We start from the raw sequence: 17,939 nt of genomic DNA on the forward strand, positions 1-17,939 counted from the left end.
GGTTAATCATTTTGCATGGGTCTAACATTTAAACAATACAATTCAGATAAAATATAAGCACATTATTAAAGGTGATACGTTTCAGACACATATTTAACGACATCAAAAAATAGCATCGCGTATTTTTGTTTTTAGCGACTTTTTGACTTTGATAATTTTTGAACAGATCGTATATTTGTAGAATTTTAACTTACGTGTTTGCTTCAGTGTCGCGGTTTTATTTTTTTAAACGTTTTTGTTTTTTAGCGTTGCTAAGTTAGTATCATTATATCTCAATTTTTGCATAGTGCATTTATAAGAGTGGGGAGATGCTTTTGGAATTTTAGACCTTTGTAAACCACAACTCCACCAAGTTGTTAGAAAGCAACAGGCAAATATAAGAAAATGATATATTATATTATTTTATTGATTGAAATATTAATATAAATTTATAGACAAGTAAATTAATTTTTACATAAAAATAAAAAAGAGCAGGAAATTAGATATATGTTTTCCAAATTAGTTATGATTTCATTATAAGAGTAATAAGAAAGCTAGCTTTTTATGATTTTTAGACCTTGTTAACCATCATTTTACACAGTATTGCCAAAGACTTTTATTCAATTGGCTATTGGCCAATAATTTCTAATTTGTCGAATATACCATATACCATATGACATAAATATATTTTATCACTTATTTTTCTAATCTTGTACGTCTTTTTCTACTTGATTTTTCTTTTGAAATACTTTTCAAATTTCAAAAACTTTTCTCCCAATGTTAAATATATTTTTCCACTATATTAATTGTCTAATCAAGATTCAACTAATTCTCATTTTCTCTTTAAAATTTTATTTATTTTATTTATTAATATATTGTATTATATATCTTAGCTATCAATGGATGTAACTACATTAAGATTTTTCATGGTTGGTTTGGAACATTCTGCATTAATTTTCTATTTTTGAAACTTTTTTTTATTATTTATAATAATAAAAATGGTTTTTATTAATTAATTTTACCTCTTAAAGATTATAATTTTATATTTAAAATATTGTTGATAAATATAAAAAATTAAAAAAATATATCAGTGATAATTTTTAAAAAATATAACGTTTAAAAGTAATTTAAAAAATAAAATAATCTAAATAAAAATTTTCATATATATATATATATATATATATATATATATATATATCCGATAGAATGCCCTTTTTTATTGGCTCCGTAGTCCATCGTCTTTATTATGCGGTCCACCATTAGCGTTCCCTCTCTACCCCTATTTTTTGAATTTCAGATTAACGCATTTTTTATTTTTTATTTTATTTATTTATTTATTTATTTATTTTTTCCTCCCAGGCCCAAAGGCCTATCTGATATCTATTGGGGTCTAACTTACGAAAAACTCCCCTCGAAATAGTCACAGTATCAAAAATTGAAAAATAACATTTTTTTTTTTTGAATACTAGTCAACGGACAAAAAATATCTTTTATTAAAATTGAAAATAATCAAATATTTTTCCTCCTTTCTTACGTAAACGCCTATTTATCAAAAAAATTTCTCATCAAATTTATTCTCCTATGCGTATGCTCTCACCCTCTTTATTCTCCCTCTCAATTCTACAGCAACTACCCACTGTCTCACATACTACCCTCATTCTACAAAAAGTCCTCACGGGTCCCACATGCTACCCCTCATTCTACGACGACTCTTCACAGGTCGCATACTACATATCCCTCATTCTACAACAACTCGTTACGGATCCCATATGCTAACGTTATTCTACAACAACTGCTCACAGGTCCCACTTGGAATGATGCATGCACATGGTGTCATGCAGGCACTCAACTCCCTCTATAAAACCTTGAGCTAAATAAAGCATTTTAATCACACGCAAATTAAGCAGATAGGCAACTCAATTTCCACATTGTTTAAAACAAAATGTCGATCCAAGCTTCAGCAGTTCCCGTAGCCTTTACCCAAAATAAAAACCGTCCCTCTGCAGATTTTCATCCCACCATTTGGGGTGATTATTTCCTCTCTCACTGTGTGGTATGCTACTGCTTTTATTTTTTTTCTTTTTTTTTTTTAAGTATACGTAGGTTATTGGATTCTATTAGTCGTTCAATTATATTCATATTTGTTATTTTTGTTTTTAAATAAACTCTCTTTTTTGACATTTTTGTTTCTAAATTTTATTGTTTTATGCACTTTAATTCTTAAATTATTTTTTAAATTTAACTTTTAATAGTTTTGAATCATACACTATATTTATTATTATAAGGAAATAATAAAATTACAAAATCAGGTACTTCTACAAGACCCCATATATGTGTCGAAATTGTTAAAAGGCAGAGCAAAAATTGTTAAAGGACCAAAAGTACATCAAAATTTCAAGACCAAAGTATCCAGAAAAAATTTCATGGGCTAAAAAAACATGTTTATATTATTTGATACGTTGAAAAACTAATGCAGCTCAATATAAACCAATAAAATAATATATGTTATAAACAAGTTAAACAGCTTGGTACCCATAATAATAATTAACTAATATGTATTTGTCCCTGCAGCAAAAGGAGCACATCGAAAAAATGTAGGAATAGGTTGAAGAATTGAAGGAAGAAGTTAAAGGGTTCGTAATGAAATATTCTCAGAAAAAACCTTCGCAAAAGTTGGAGTTGATTGATGTAATCCAACGTTTAGGTGTGTCTTACCATTTTGAGAGGTAGATTAATGAAGTATTAGAAAAGATCTATAGCTCTTATGGCTTTCATGATGAAGAGGATGATGACCTTTACACTATTTCACTTTGGTTTCGTTTGCTTAGGCAACATGGTTATTATATTTCGTGCGGTAAGTTTCTGTCTCTATACACTTCAATTCATGTTTTTTTTTTTTTTTTTAAATTTTTTTTAATTTTTAATTTTTATTTTTTTATATGTGCTTAGATTTATTATTGTTATTATCATCATCATCATTATTAGTATTATTTTTATTTTGTGGTAAGTAATTTTTTTTTTATGGAGGATTAAAGCAATGATAAAAAGAAAAAAGAGGATAAAAACAAGATTTAGATTAAAAAAAAAAAAGACAAACTACCTATATATAATTTATTATATATTTTCACATAATCAAAACCACTGTTTTCTATTGAGCTTTGGAAAGTTTATATATAAATTGGTTTTGGTTGGTCTACCATCTTAAGATCAATTGGATTTTTGGTTGTTTATTTTGTGAAAGATGTATTTAACAAGTTCAAGGATGGAGATGGTGAGTTTAAGGCATCCTTAATTGTTGATATTCCTTCCATGCTAAGTCTGTATGAGGCAGCACACCTTCGCATGCATGGGGAAGAAATTCTTGATGAAGCCCTAGTTTTCACCACCACTCATCTTCAGTTAGAGCTGAGTAATATGACCTCCGACCTTACGGAAAAGGTCACCTTTGCTCTTAACCGGTCCATCTGTAAAAACATACCGAGGTCAGAGACAAGAAATTACATCTCTTTCTATCCTAAAGAAAATTCCCATAGCGAAAATTTGTTGAAGTTGGCACAGTTGGATTTTAATGTTTTACAAGCATTGCATCAAAAGGAAGTAGCCAACCTTTCAAGGTATGTCTAAAGCAACTTGAAAGTATCTCTAGTATTTTATTTATAAAATCCTTCAAATGTGATAAGGAAAATATTATAGAGAGACTAAGTTTTTAATGTTGCCACTTAATGGGTTGTGCTGTTTCTTTCACACTTTAATTAGTATATTTAATTCAAAATAATTATTATATATTATAAATTTTTATGTTACTGAAAATTATCATGGTTTTATACATATATGATTTAATTAGGTGGTGGAAAAACTTGGACTTTAAAAGGAAGTTGCCTTATGCAAGAGACAGACTGGTAGAATTATACTTTTGGATTTATGCAATGTTTTTTGAACCACAATATTCCCTTGCAAGAGTGTTAGTTACCAAATTACTAGCCATGGTATCCATCATAGATGATACCTTTGATGCTCATGGTACATATGAAGAAATCAAACTCTTCACTGAAGCAATCATGAGGTAATATAATTATAATTAATTTATGTTTTTAGCTCATATATGAATTGATTAGAATTTCTTCGATCTAGTGTTTTTTTTTTTCCCCTCAATCCATCATATTCAATTTATTTATTTATTATAATTAAACTTGTGATCCTTAAATATGATAAGATGTTACTTTTTGTTAATTAATGATTCTCAGGTGGGATATTAGTGCCAAAGATGTTCTTCCAGATTACATGAAAATGATATATCAGGAATTTTTGGATATTTATAGTCAATTTGAGGAGCATACTGGCAAGGAAGGAAGATCCTATGGTTTAGCTTATGCAAAACAAGCGGTGAGCCCAATTAATCTTGAGTTTATCCTTTTTCCTTTTTGTTTAAATTATATAATAATCAAAATCTTCAAATGGAAAAGGGAGGTTAAAGAAAAAGATATTCTTATAGCTTCTTAAAGGGTTAAAAATAATCTTTGTTTATTTGAGCAAAATTTATTTGTTTATGATAATTTTCTTGATCTTTTATGCTTATATATCACAAATGTTAATTTTTTACTTTTTTTTTTTTAATGAGTTTAGATGAAAAAAATTAGTCCGAGCCTATTTTGCTGAGGTTGATTGGTTTCATAATAATTACACTCCAAGGGTGGAGGAATACATATCCAATGGGGAAGTAAGTGGTGGTTATTATGCTCTCACAACGACCTCGCTTCTATGCATGGGTGAGGATGCAACTGAAAAAGTGTTGGGCCTCTAAAAAACCAAAAATCATTAAAGCTGCTTCACTTATTGGCAGACTGATTAATGACATTAACTCCCATAAGGTTGTTATATATCTATATATATATATATATATATCTAATTGTTACTATCTAAAGATATAATTAGAATATCATTTTACTCCCAAACTAAATTACTTTTTGTATTTTACCTATAAACCAAACTACGAAGATTTTCATATTGCCTTTTTATCTTTTTTTTTTTTTAACCAGTTTTGTAAAATTATGCATTTCTTTATAATGAATTTGACAAAATTAGCCTTACACACTTACATTAATGAAAGTTTTTAAAACAAAATTACTGGCATGGTTCATCAAATTCATAAGACAACAAGAGGATTTTTTTTTAAAAAAATTTTTATATGGTTTAGTTAATTAATTTAATCTTTGAATTGCTTTATTATATTTTTACATCGCTCTTATAAATATACAGATAGCATTGATATAATTATTTCATACTGTCTATGCTGTGTGCAACTGTATATTTATTTGTGTTTTTTGTATTTTGTAATTGGCAGTTCGAGAAAGAGAGAGGACATTGTGCATCAGCGGTTGAATGTTGCATGGAACAACATGGAGTTGAAGAAGAAGATGCAAAAAAAATGTTGCACCAAGAAATTGAAAATGCTTGGAAAGATATAAACCAGGAGTTCATGAAGCCAACTGCTGTAGCAACCCCTATTCTTGACTGCGCTCTAAATCTTGCACGAGTATTAGATGTTATTTATAAGAACGGTGACGGTTATAGCAATTCTCATTTGATCAAAGACACCATTACTTTGCTGCTTGTCGATCCTATACCCATTCACGAGCATCTTCTTCCATAATATATTATCCTAGCTCTATATATATATAATCATAATGATTTCCTATTAGAATATCATAATGGATTTTCCATTAAATCTTGTATTATTAGTTTTTGGATTGCTGTTAAAATTTAAAATTGGTGAATTATATAAGTTTGGTAAAATAATAAAACTCTAAAAAGCAAAATGAAATATATTTTTAAATCTTAATTATTGACCTTTAAAGCAATCCAAAAGCTAATAAATAAGATTTTCATGGTTTTTCCATTACGATGTACTAATAACTTAATTCCATTATATTATATTATGTTATATATATATATATATATATATATATATATAATAATAATAATTATAATTATAAAATAAAGAAGGAGAATTAGTCCTCTGTATTTTCTCTTTCAATCTCCTGTTTGTTTGTTGAGTGCATTAAGAGTGCAATAATAAGTGAATTTAAATACTATATATATAGAATTATTATAAAATAAAGAGAGAGAATTAGTTCTCTGATTTTCTCTTATGATTTCCTATTGGTTTCTTGACTATATTATGAGTGCATTAATAAGTGAATTTGAATATTCATGTTTTTAAAGTGACTTATTTACTTTGTTGTAATATATACTTTAATCATTAGTAAAATTTCATTTTTTATGTGATTTAATTAGTTCTTTCAAAAAGAATATGTACTGTTTGTTTAACAATAAAATGACATAATTAATTGCTTACATGCAATTATCCATATTCAAAATATTTTATTAATGACGGATAATTAGGTCTTTTAAATATAAATTATATCATATATTATTAATACTTCAACAATACTTACAAAACCTCTTTATAGTTATACCATTTGGACAAAATTAATTTTATAACTATAAAAAGATTATAATTTACGGAAGTTACAGTGAAAAATATCTTGACTTCAATAAGAATAGTATCCATTTTGATGAGTTATTATATCCTTGCAATTTTATTGATATTATAATAACTTTAATGAATAAATCATTGTCTCAAGCGATTTAACATAAATACTTTATATCATCATGAATTTTTACTATAAGATACCATATATATTTTGCAATGGATAATTTCATTATATAGAGATAAAATTCCTTAATATGAGACTTTAAAAAATTATAATTTATTATAATGTAGAGGTTATTCTTATTTATAACCAACCCAAATTAAGACAAAATTTTTTTATGACTAAATAGAGATTATTCTGATATATGATATTATTATAAAAAAGAATTTACTGTGTTTAGAACTTAAATGTAATGCATACTAACTATTAATTAATTTTTGTTATTTATTCATTAAAACAAAAAAACTATACGATATGTATCAATAGTTGACAAAAAATTGATTGGCATGAATAAAGGAATTGTAAATTCCAAAAAACAAGAAGAAGGTTAACTTTAAATCAGAAAGGAATATATATATATATATATATATATATATTGTACAATTAAAGTATAAAAGCATCTTCGGCAGAGATGCGAATTATAGAAATAAACATACAGCATAAGCAATACGAAAAGTATTTTAAAAAAAATTCCTATTTAACTGTAATTTTTAAAATAAATATCAAATTAGTTTGACCCAAATATTATCAAAATGAATATTTATTAGAGACCTGAGACATTTTAAAATTTTTTAAAAAGTAAAATTTTTCTTAAAATGTGAGCTCTTTCAAAAAAAATAAATTAATAAAATATTTAATTAATTGATAGTTATAAATGTCTTTTATATGCATTATTATTGAAAAATAATTTTATATTTAATCATCCATTATACTGCCTCTCAATTGGAGATACCGAGACCTTCCCCCCCCCCCCAAAAAAAAAAAACAGAATGTAGACCATTTTCCCTATATATATATATATATATATATATATGGAAACTCTATATAGTATTTAAAAACAGGGATTAGAAACTAGAAAGATGAAGAAAAAGTGGAAGGGAAAAATAGAAAGAATATAAGCATTTAATAATCAAAGAAATTAAACAAGACAGAAAAGTTTGTCACTATTAAGCATATCCATTAAATGTAAGCTACCCTTTAAAGTAAAGAATCATATACAATGAAAGAGAGAAAACAGCAAAAACATGCTGCCAGAAAAGCAGCGCTGAAGCTTCTCTCACTGCATAACCCCCCAGGCTCGCAATTGCTCCCAACGATATAGCACTTGGTGTTGTGTGATGCAGCAAGAGAACATATTTATACAATTGGTCACCAGGTACCGACAAATTCAATCTGTCAGCCAAATGTACCACTGCAATTCCAACCAAAGGAAGCACCAAAAGCCTTGCAACAATGATACCAATTGTTGTCCTTATTCCAAGATTAGATTCATTTGGTCCCTCAGCAAGCATTCCTCCAAGAACAACCATAGCAGAAGGCACCATTGCATCTGCTAGAATCGCTAGACTATCCATGATGAAAGAAAGCACAGCATCATCTCCGAAAACAAATGCTTTCAATCCGGGAAATACTCCGATGACAATGGCCAACAGAGAAACAATTATCGAAGGCTGAAGAATGTGACGGATTGGAGTGCTTTCCGCAACTATCCTTATCTTTCTCACCATCTTGGGCCTGTGCCAAACATCTAATGGATTCAGTGTTACAACCAGATTTTCGTCGTCCAAGGATTCGAATTCTGGGTTATTCATATTCGAAACACCTGAGATGTTATTGAAAAGCCTGGCTATAAAGGGTGTCTTGCAGTGTTCGGTTTCGTTATCTTCCATTCCAGGCCATTCAGCTTCAACAAGGAGTCGCCTGCTAATATCATTAACAGGAAGTTCCTCAATCTCTATCTGAACCTCTTCCTCGATGATTTCGTAGTACTCCAATGGCGGCTCCATCATATGGTAAACAAGGGTGTAAACAAGGATAGCAGAAGCCCATTGAGAGAAAGCAACATAAGCCACACCAGAGACATGGCATTTTGGACCAAATGGGTTGTCCTGGCTGTGGCACACAGATGTAACAATGGATAGAGGGAGATTACCGTGTTCCCGAATGCCATCACGATGATGGTGAACGGGAAATATTGAGGCGGCACTGGCAAATGATGGCCACCAGCAATCCCAATATGCAGCCAATGGTAGTGCTGAGGAGAACATTGATAGGGATGAACTACCAGAGGGTTAAATTCTCGAGAGTAATGGATGGACCGAGGTTGGTAAAAATGAGGCAGGGCAAAAACAGAGCAAAGACAAGTTTGCTTAGAAGCTTGAGAGTTGCTTTTGGGACAAGTTGGATTTTTAGATGGGCAATAAGCAAGCCAATCACAGCAAGAGAGAGGAGCTTTAACAATGGAAGTACTGCATTAAGCACACCTCCACCTTCAGATTTTATATCTCCTTGCTTCATAACGGCAAGGATGTTGAACTCCATTTGTTCTTTTTTTTTTTTTTTTTTTTTTTTTTTTTTTTCCCTCCTCGTGTTCTTGATCTGTTTTTTGAAATTCCAAAGATGAAACTCCTTCCTACTTCCTTTTCTGATTGAAATAATTGGATCAGGCGTGGAGGCTGAATTAGCAACTACTTGTTAACAAGATTGTCAAAGTCATGGAATTATTGGGTCTTTAAGGACCTACCTGCAATTTTTTTTTTTTAAAAAAAGGATTTTGTGAGAACATGATCGATTTTTCTAAAAAGATTCCGTGGGAAAGTGATCAATTTTTCTAACATTTCATCAATGAAACGATGCATTGTTTATATATTGATTAATTAGGGCCAATTAATTGTAGGAGTTGGAATAAAATGCTGTAAAAGTACTGTTGAACAATATGCTGCATCTCAATTCAAAAGGCCTAAGTTATGTGTCACATTTAGAACTAGATATCTTGTCCCCATTGCAACTTCTTTGTTGTCCAAAAGTTTATAACATGACAGAGAAGAAATTATAATAAAATGTTGTAGCTACCTTAGAGCCATAAATCAAATTAATGGCTTTTGGGTATCATGAAAGGGTATATACACATTGATCCTGTTTATCCTATTTATTGTCATTATTATTACCAAAAGAAAGAAATAGTCCATTAATCCTCGAATTGTAAAGCCATTAAGCTTCATCAAAAGTCTTCAACCTTCAAAACCTATGTACAATTAGACATTAAAATATATTGCACTTTTAGTTAATTATTAAAAAAAAGAATATTTAAATATGAGATTTCTTGTAAAATAACTTCTACATAAACAAATACATCCTAGCTAGTGTGAGCTCTCTTTATTTATAAGTTATGGTTTTGTGTACTTTAAAATACTGAAATATATTAATTTTGAACAGAAAAAAAAAAAGTTTAATTATAAAACTTTGAGGTAGCATGTCTTCCATAAAAACAAGATTTTGTGCAATAATAATTAATGATGCGATTGTTGATCGTAATGCAATATATCTCATGTGTGGCACATGCAAACTCTCGACCTTCTCAAGTAGCTTTGCTTCATTATCTTCTTCCTCCACCTTACAATAATCCAATATTTGACGTTAAATTAATTTCCTTTTTATGTCAAGAAATTAGGTGCTGCAGGGACGTTTGCTAAGTGCATGGAAATGGCATTGAAATATTGCAGCAATGGTGGTTTTGTCCTTTTTCTTGATGATCATTAATTGCTAAGGGGGATATCGAAGTATTGCTCAAAGCTTTTTCCAAAGACATAAAGCCAGTAATATATACACTATTGGTCGTACGAAAGGTATATATGATATATAATTAACAACATATTTGCGTACATTCACCCAAAAAAAAAAAAAAGAAATCAACAACATATTTGCATATGATATATAAAATTCTTAATAACCTATATGATTCAATTTGTTTTTATTACTTTAAACTCGTAAAATTGCAAGTTGCATATGCATATTTAATTCTTTTCCATATAGTAATTAGTGTAAAAATAATAATTAAATAGAAATCGTATAGTGAAATCTTCCTACACATGAACATATATATATATATATATATATATATATTTATGACTTTCTAAATGTATATTTAATTTACAAACAATAAAAGTAGTTGCTTGCTCTTTTTCATATTACATGCATTAATTGTCTAGTAAAAAAAAAAAAAAAAAGGAAAAAACCTGAGAGATTGAATTCATATAAATAAATTTTCATAATCAATTAGTACCAATAAAGTGCAATCAATAGCATATTCAGAGCAAAATTCAAGTCATATGCTGATAATATTTTTCAATATCTTGAGACACATTACATATATATATATATATATATTTATATATAATGCCTAAACTTGATTATCTACTATGATATATTTATTTTTTCCACATTATTATTAATTGTATTATATATATATATATATATTTTTTTAAAAAAAAGAAACCATGGTTCCCTCTTATATGAAAAAAAAAAAAATTGCTATTACTTCTTAATTGATGATAACAAGTTTTTACATTTAGGATAACAAAACAATTAATTACAAATACAAATATGTTTCATAATATTTGAAGATTTTTTTTGGGTCATCTACCTAGATTTTTGAGCACTTAATAGTCATTCGTATATCGTCGTATATGCTTAGAGCTTTATGTATATATATATATATATATATGTATATGTGTATGTATATTTTGATCAGCTACAATATTGCTTTAGTTCTTACAAATGAGTTGCGGAAATATATATCTATATATATATATATATATATAAATAAGAGTATGCTATCATACGAACGAAGATGGACAGTGAGTATTAATTTAATCCAAAAGAACCAAATTATTATGAAAACTTAATCTATCATTTGTGAGAAATTATATGGAATTTTGATATGCATTTACAGAACGTAATAGTAGTAATTATTAATTTTAATTAACCAGTCAATATGATGTTTTGATTCACTAAAGCTTACAAAATAAAATAAAAAAATAATAATAATAATAAAACCAAAAAATAATAATATTCTGTCAAAAAATAATAATAATAACAATAAAAAAAGAGAGCTTCGTTGATGGGATATTGAATAAGGATCTTGAGCGAGTTTCAGAGAAATAAACGTGTCGGTGCCTGAAGGGCATGAATAGAAATTCTCTGCCGCTAACATATCGGGGTTTTAATGGCCCGCTTCCTTAATTAGTTTCCGTTAATGGAGTCTTAATCTTTTTGCATACCTTTTAACCCTGCATCAACGAGAAACAATTCAAAAAAAAAAAACAGAGATTTAATCGAACAAAAAAAAAAATATATGTTAGGGTTTGGGATTGCTTCTCCTATTAGAAGCAGAAGAAAGGCGAATTTGAATATGCGTCGGTGCGATTTCTTCGTCAACGAGTTACTGAGAAACACAACGGCGTCGCTTATCTATAAGCGTGTCCGATTTCAAAGCACCACTGCCATGGATGATGGAAACTAGCGCATGGACATAAGATTGCGAATCTTTCTGCGTCTCTCTGCGGCGATGGCGGAGGGAGTTTTCTGGAGGCCCTGCAACTCTTTGATCACGATCTTCTGCACGGAATCGATGTAGTGGAGAACAATTCTCTCCCTTGGAACGTAACAATCTACGCCTCCGCAGCTAATTGCTTGCTTCTCAGAAATTAGCACCAAAATTCTCTTCAACGTCTTAGAAGGAAAAGAACAGTGAGCCAATTTTGAGGAACACATTTTTTTTTTTTGTTTTGATGATTCAACGCGACATAGTGAAGTAGATCGTTTATTGAAGAACGAAGATTTAAGAGCAAAAGAGAGAGAGAGAGAGAATCAGAGAGAGAAGAATATGTGATAGAATGCCCTTTTAATTGGCTCCGAATTCCGTAGTCTTTATTACGCGGTTTACCGCTAGCGCTCCCGCACCCCTATTTTTTGAATTTCAGATTTTACGCCTTTTTTATTTTATTTTATTTTATTTTTGAATATTTATTTTCTTTGTAAATTTTTTTTCCAGGCCCAAGAGGCCTACTAGTATCTATTGGGGTCCAACTAATGACAAGCCCAATTTTTTTTTTTCTTCTTTTTCCTTTTCTCCAGTACCGTTAGAAAAGTCACAACCCAATTGACAAGACTGTGTATATAAAGAGTCTAGGTTTACTTTAAATTCAAAATAGTAAAATCAAATGTAAAATATAAAGAGTCAAAATTTAGATACTGATTTTTTAAAAGTTAGATAGTCCCGATTTGAGTTTTTTCTTCTCTCTCTCTATATTTTTTAAATTGGGAAGGAAATGTTTAACACCAAAATTTTTAATTTAGAATTATCAAAACAATATATATATATAGAGAGAGAGGTTATTATTCTTGTTTTTATTTTTGTGGGTTGAAAATAGATATTTTAACTGGAATTAGAGACATCAAACTATTAAAGTCAGTACATAAAATATTTCTAAAAACATTAGGTAAAATAATATCCCATCCAGATAAAAGATTTTTGTTTCGAGTAATTTTAACAACCTAGTCAATAGCTTCAAGGCACATGATTAACCTCCCAGCAATCCATCTTGTATTTATAGATTGTTAAACTTCAGTTTGTAAATTTTGGCATCTTGTATAGGAAACTTAGATGGTCATATAAGTTTTTAACTCTAAAATTTTGGCTGATTGTTGTTGATTTGGACCAATTATTTCGAGCAATTTCTCAATTCCATTCGAGCAACCAAACTTTGGTCAAATTTTGTTTTTGTATTCAAATTTTTCCAATCCACATATCCTGACTTTAAGGTTTAGTGATGAAATCCCATTCCCAATTTATTAAAAACTACAAGAATTTTTTGTCATTTCTATCCAGCTTGTTTCTATGTATTGTTAAACATTAATTGGAAAATAATAATTTTTTCTTTGATTATCTTTGTTTCTTAAAAAAAAAAAATCATGGCTTAATAAATAAAATAAGGAAACCATAATTTAAAATGTAACAGCTCAGACCACCCGCATGCGATATTGTCCTCTTTGGGCCTGGGGAATCCTCTTACAACCCAGCCCTCAAGGTTTTAAAAGGCCTTCTAAGGGAAAAGTATCCACACCCACTTATAAGAAGTATTTTGTTTCCCTTTTCAACCGATGTGGGACCTTACATTCCTCCCCCCTTGGGGCCCAACGTCCTCACTAGCACATCGATCCAGGTACTGGCTCTGATATCAACTGTAACAGTCCAGTCCACCTGTATGAGATATTGTCCGCTTTGGATCCCGTCCGCACTGTTTTAAAAGGCCTCTTAAGGGTTAGGGGTCCCACTCCTTCACCTGCCAGTCTCACTGGCCTGGGCAACCAGCTCTGATACCAACTGTAACAGCCCAAACTACCCGCATGCAATATTATCCTCTTTGGGCCTGGAAAATCCTCTTACAACCTAGCCCTCAAGGTTTTAAAAGGCGTCGCAAGGAAAAGGTATCCATACTCACTTATAAGGAGTGTTTCTTTCCCCTTTCCCCACTTTAGGCCCCACCCGCACGGTTTTAAAAAGCCTTTCATGGGTTAGGGGTCCCACTCCTTCACCTACCAATTCCACTGGCTCGGGCAATCAACTCTGATACCAACTGTAACAGCCCAGACCACCCGCATACGATATTGTCCTCTTTGGACCTGGGGAATCCTCTTACAACCCAGCCCTCAAGATTTAAAATGCCTCGTAAAGGAATGGTATCTATGCCCACTTATAAGAAGTGTTTCGTTTCCCTTTCCAACCAATATGGGACTTCACATAAAAAGTCAAACTTTTAAGTCTTGTCTTAATATGCCTTCAAAAAACATCTTGTGTTAATATAATTGTCTTATCATTTTTTTTTTTCTAAATAGAAGGTAGATAGGAAAGCCAAATATTTTGCACAAAATAGGAAAATAAAATTAAAATGTTTTTATGAAAAATATTAAAATTACCAAAGTAGTTGACAAATAATATAATCAATAATATAATAATATTTAATTAAATCGTTTTTATATTCGTTTAAGAATTTATTTATTTAATATATAATATTGGTAAATGTTATGTTGCCTGTCTCATTTACGCTTAGAGTATACATATTGAAACTTGAAACTACCTTTTAATCCCTTGGTATTTATGTTCGCTAGTTAATGCCTAAACCAATTGTCAATTTGTGAATGAAATTTTCATCTCTATACAAATTCACTTGGATTGGAGACATTCATCTTTCTCTTCACCCATTACAAATAATTACATGAGGAAAAAAACTGTAATATATCTTTCAATACTTGAAAACAGAGAACATAATACAGCCTACTCAATAAATAAGCATTAGGAAATTAAACTACAAAAAGCTTCAAACAAAAAGATGGTATCCTTTACAATGAATCAGGAAATAGAAGAACCAAGCTATTATGAAAACTTAATCCAGCATTTGTGAGATATTGTATGGAATTTTAAATATGCATTTACAAAAATTAAATGCCAGTAATCACTAATTTTAATTAACTAGTCAATATGAAGTGTTTGGTTCCCTAAAGCTTGCAAAATATATATATATATATATAAAGCATTGAAAAATCAAATGAAATATGAAAACTATAATATGGTTGAGCTCTATAATGCATTTGGATTACTGTTTCCCACTTGGAAGATCGAAAAGAATGTAATAAGAAATCAATAACTGAAAATTAATTGTGTAATTTGGACCAAGTCGAAAAATAATAATAATAATAAAACCCAAAAAATAATAATCATAATTAAAAAAAAAAAAAGAGGCTTCGTTGATGGGGTATTGAATTAGAAGCTTGAGCGAGTTTCAGAGAAATAGAAATATGATCAAATATACATATACATATATACATATATATATATATATATAGAGGGAAAGTCTAGAGTAAGGACCGACCGCATGCATTCTTTACGGACCAAAAACGTGAGAGAATAAAGACCATTGGATTTTCATACCTGGCGTCAACGGTCCAGATGGAATTGCAACTCTCACGTGAGAATTTTGGCAAAATCTCCCCTTCCCGCTCACAGCAGCTTGCATTCCCACTAGCATCAGCTGGAACCACCTTTGCCAAAATTCCTCTTCTCTTCTGCTTCCACCCCCTTCCCGCTCACATCTCCCCGTTCGGAACCAGCCCAACTAGCCACCGACCTGATTATTTCAAAAATCTCAAACCCAGCCCAACCAGCCACCCTTCGGAACCAGAAAGAGTCGCTGCTGTTAGTGCCTTGCCGTTGGAGTCTGGGTTCTTTGCCATTCCTTCCTTCCTCTCCTTCATTTTGATTTTTCTATACCTCTGTTTGTGTTTTTATGTTTTATATATATATATTTTTTTTCATTCTGGTTCAGTTCTGTTCTTTTAAAAAAAAATAATAATAATGTTTCTCTTTTTGTTTCATTGCTTTTAAAGTGTTTTTATTTATTATTTTTTTTGGGTAATCACTTAATGTATATAGTTATTCTTATTTACTTAGGCTTCTAGAAATCATAATGTAATAAACTCTTTTGAATTATTTTGTTTATTCTATGGATCTCATTGTTTACTGGGAGCAAATATTCAAGAAATTGCTTTCTTTTTTAAGATTGTGGCTCCAATATCTAGAGTTGAGAAGCTTGTTAGATTTCTGTGGATGATGGAATCCATGTTGCTTAGTTGGAAAATAGTATTTTCCATCTTATACAACAATAAAATGTTGTAAGAAATTTGAAAGATATTCGATATTGTGTTCATGGAAGTGTTGTGTATTGCCACACCAAGTTTGTCCCCTAAGATATGTAACAATGATATATATATTGTTAAGTCCATGAATGATCATAGAATGCTATCGAGCTTCTATCCCTGAAATTGATATATCATTAACAGTGTAGGCTCCTGGATTCTCTGACATGTTTTTTTTATTTGCTCTTTTGAGGATAGAGAAAGCTGGTTGTTTTGGATGTGGGGGAGTTACTGCATATCCTCCAAGCATTGACACAACATCTGCCATGTTTGGTCTATCTGCTGCGACTTCTTGCACACACAAAAGAGCAACTTGGGCACGCCGTATGAATTCATCTGTCGAATTACATGTTTATGCTTTTGCCTTATATTTAGTGGTTGTTGCTGTTGCCGAGCTTGCTGTGTTGCTGCTGGTGCTGTTGCTGGTGCTGCTGAGCTTGCTGTGTTGCTGTTGGTGCTGTTGCTGGTGCTCCTGTATTGCTGCTAGTGCTGTTGCTGGTGCTGCTGAGCTTGCTATGTTGCTGCTGGTGCTGTTGCTGGTGCTCCTGAGCTTGCTGTGTTGCTGCTGGTGCTGCCGAGCTTGTTGTTACTGATGTCAGGACCCATCCAAAATTCCTCACCGGAACCCTAGACAAGCCCTGATCCCAGGAAAACTCTACCGGACCCTCCAATGGAAAATCCGGCAGAACCTCCCCTAAGGCTTGGACTTACCACAAATTTCCTGCACTGAAACACATTTCTATACACATCCCCTTATTCCTCCCACATTACTACAAATTGATTCCACAAATTTCAGCACTTCAAAATAAATAACAGTAACTCAGTGCATGATGAATACATAAATGTCCGATACAGTATACAGAGCATTATACAAATGAATATGAAATTAATACGATGACAGATAAAGAAGTAATACAAGATGGAGAGGAAAAAGGGAAGAAATGCTCCTCGGACTTTCGGCAATGAACCGAAACGTTGGGCTCGCCCCGGACGATCAACCTCTCCCAACCTGGACCTAGGGGAACGAAATTTAAAAACGTGAGATGCTAATCATCTCAGTGAATGACCCTATCTACTAAACACTTTTAATATTAATAATATAACAAATAAAGGAATTTAATTAATACTAACAATTAGATAAATAAATAATAATAACAATTGAAGTAATATTTTCTCTCAAAACCCTCACTATTCACTCTGTTGGAAATGTTCCCCTTTTAAAACATTTTCACAAAACCCGATATTCGTATTTCCCGAAAACCAAGTGATCAATTAATTTAATAAACAATAGATAAATACCCCAAATATAAATAAAAGGTAATAAAATATAATAAATAATTTTTGAACACTTTGGGGTTTGAAATTTCTATCTGAAAATTTATACTTGACGCACCACACCATATACCAGTGATGCCCTCCGATACCCAGCGTCCCGAGCACCGATTGGAGGGAGATTAAAGAGAGAAACTTGCATACGGCACTTCGGCATCCCGACAGTACCGTTGCTGAAACCGTCATCCCGGCCAAGGAGGGGGGGGGGGGCTATGTGCACTATAAAACTTGCCTGCCCTCGGTCCAATGGCAACTCACGGGAGACATAATAGCTTGCGTGCTAACCACATATACACCGGAACACCAATACTGTATGAGTGCGTCTAAAATAATTACTAAATTAATTATAACCGTACCGATTTTCCAAAATCACCGTGGGAA

The 17,939-nt window shown here is 31.1% G+C and overlaps 1 protein-coding gene and 1 pseudogene across 1 annotated transcript; one reads left to right on the forward strand and one right to left on the reverse strand.

Annotated features, from left to right (window-relative positions):
• Positions 1–1,847: 1,847 nt before the first annotated feature.
• LOC112491222 (sesquiterpene synthase 2-like) lies at positions 1,848–5,922 on the forward strand. The gene is given in 6 exon segments (XM_048471128.2): positions 1,848–2,032; positions 2,551–2,833; positions 3,221–3,593; positions 3,824–4,042; positions 4,224–4,362; positions 5,321–5,922. Coding segments are annotated over 5 exon segments (1,254 nt in total). The 5' UTR covers positions 1,848–2,032; positions 2,551–2,619; the 3' UTR covers positions 5,630–5,922.
• A 1,741-nt stretch (positions 5,923–7,663) lies between these two features.
• On the reverse strand, positions 7,664–16,465 carry LOC132803506 (protein PIN-LIKES 2-like; annotated as a pseudogene).
• Positions 16,466–17,939: the final 1,474 nt, after the last annotated feature.

The sequence above is a fragment of the Ziziphus jujuba genome, chromosome 4 (genome assembly GCF_031755915.1).
Source record: "Ziziphus jujuba cultivar Dongzao chromosome 4, ASM3175591v1".
In the NCBI taxonomy this organism is placed as follows: domain Eukaryota; kingdom Viridiplantae; phylum Streptophyta; class Magnoliopsida; order Rosales; family Rhamnaceae; genus Ziziphus; species Ziziphus jujuba.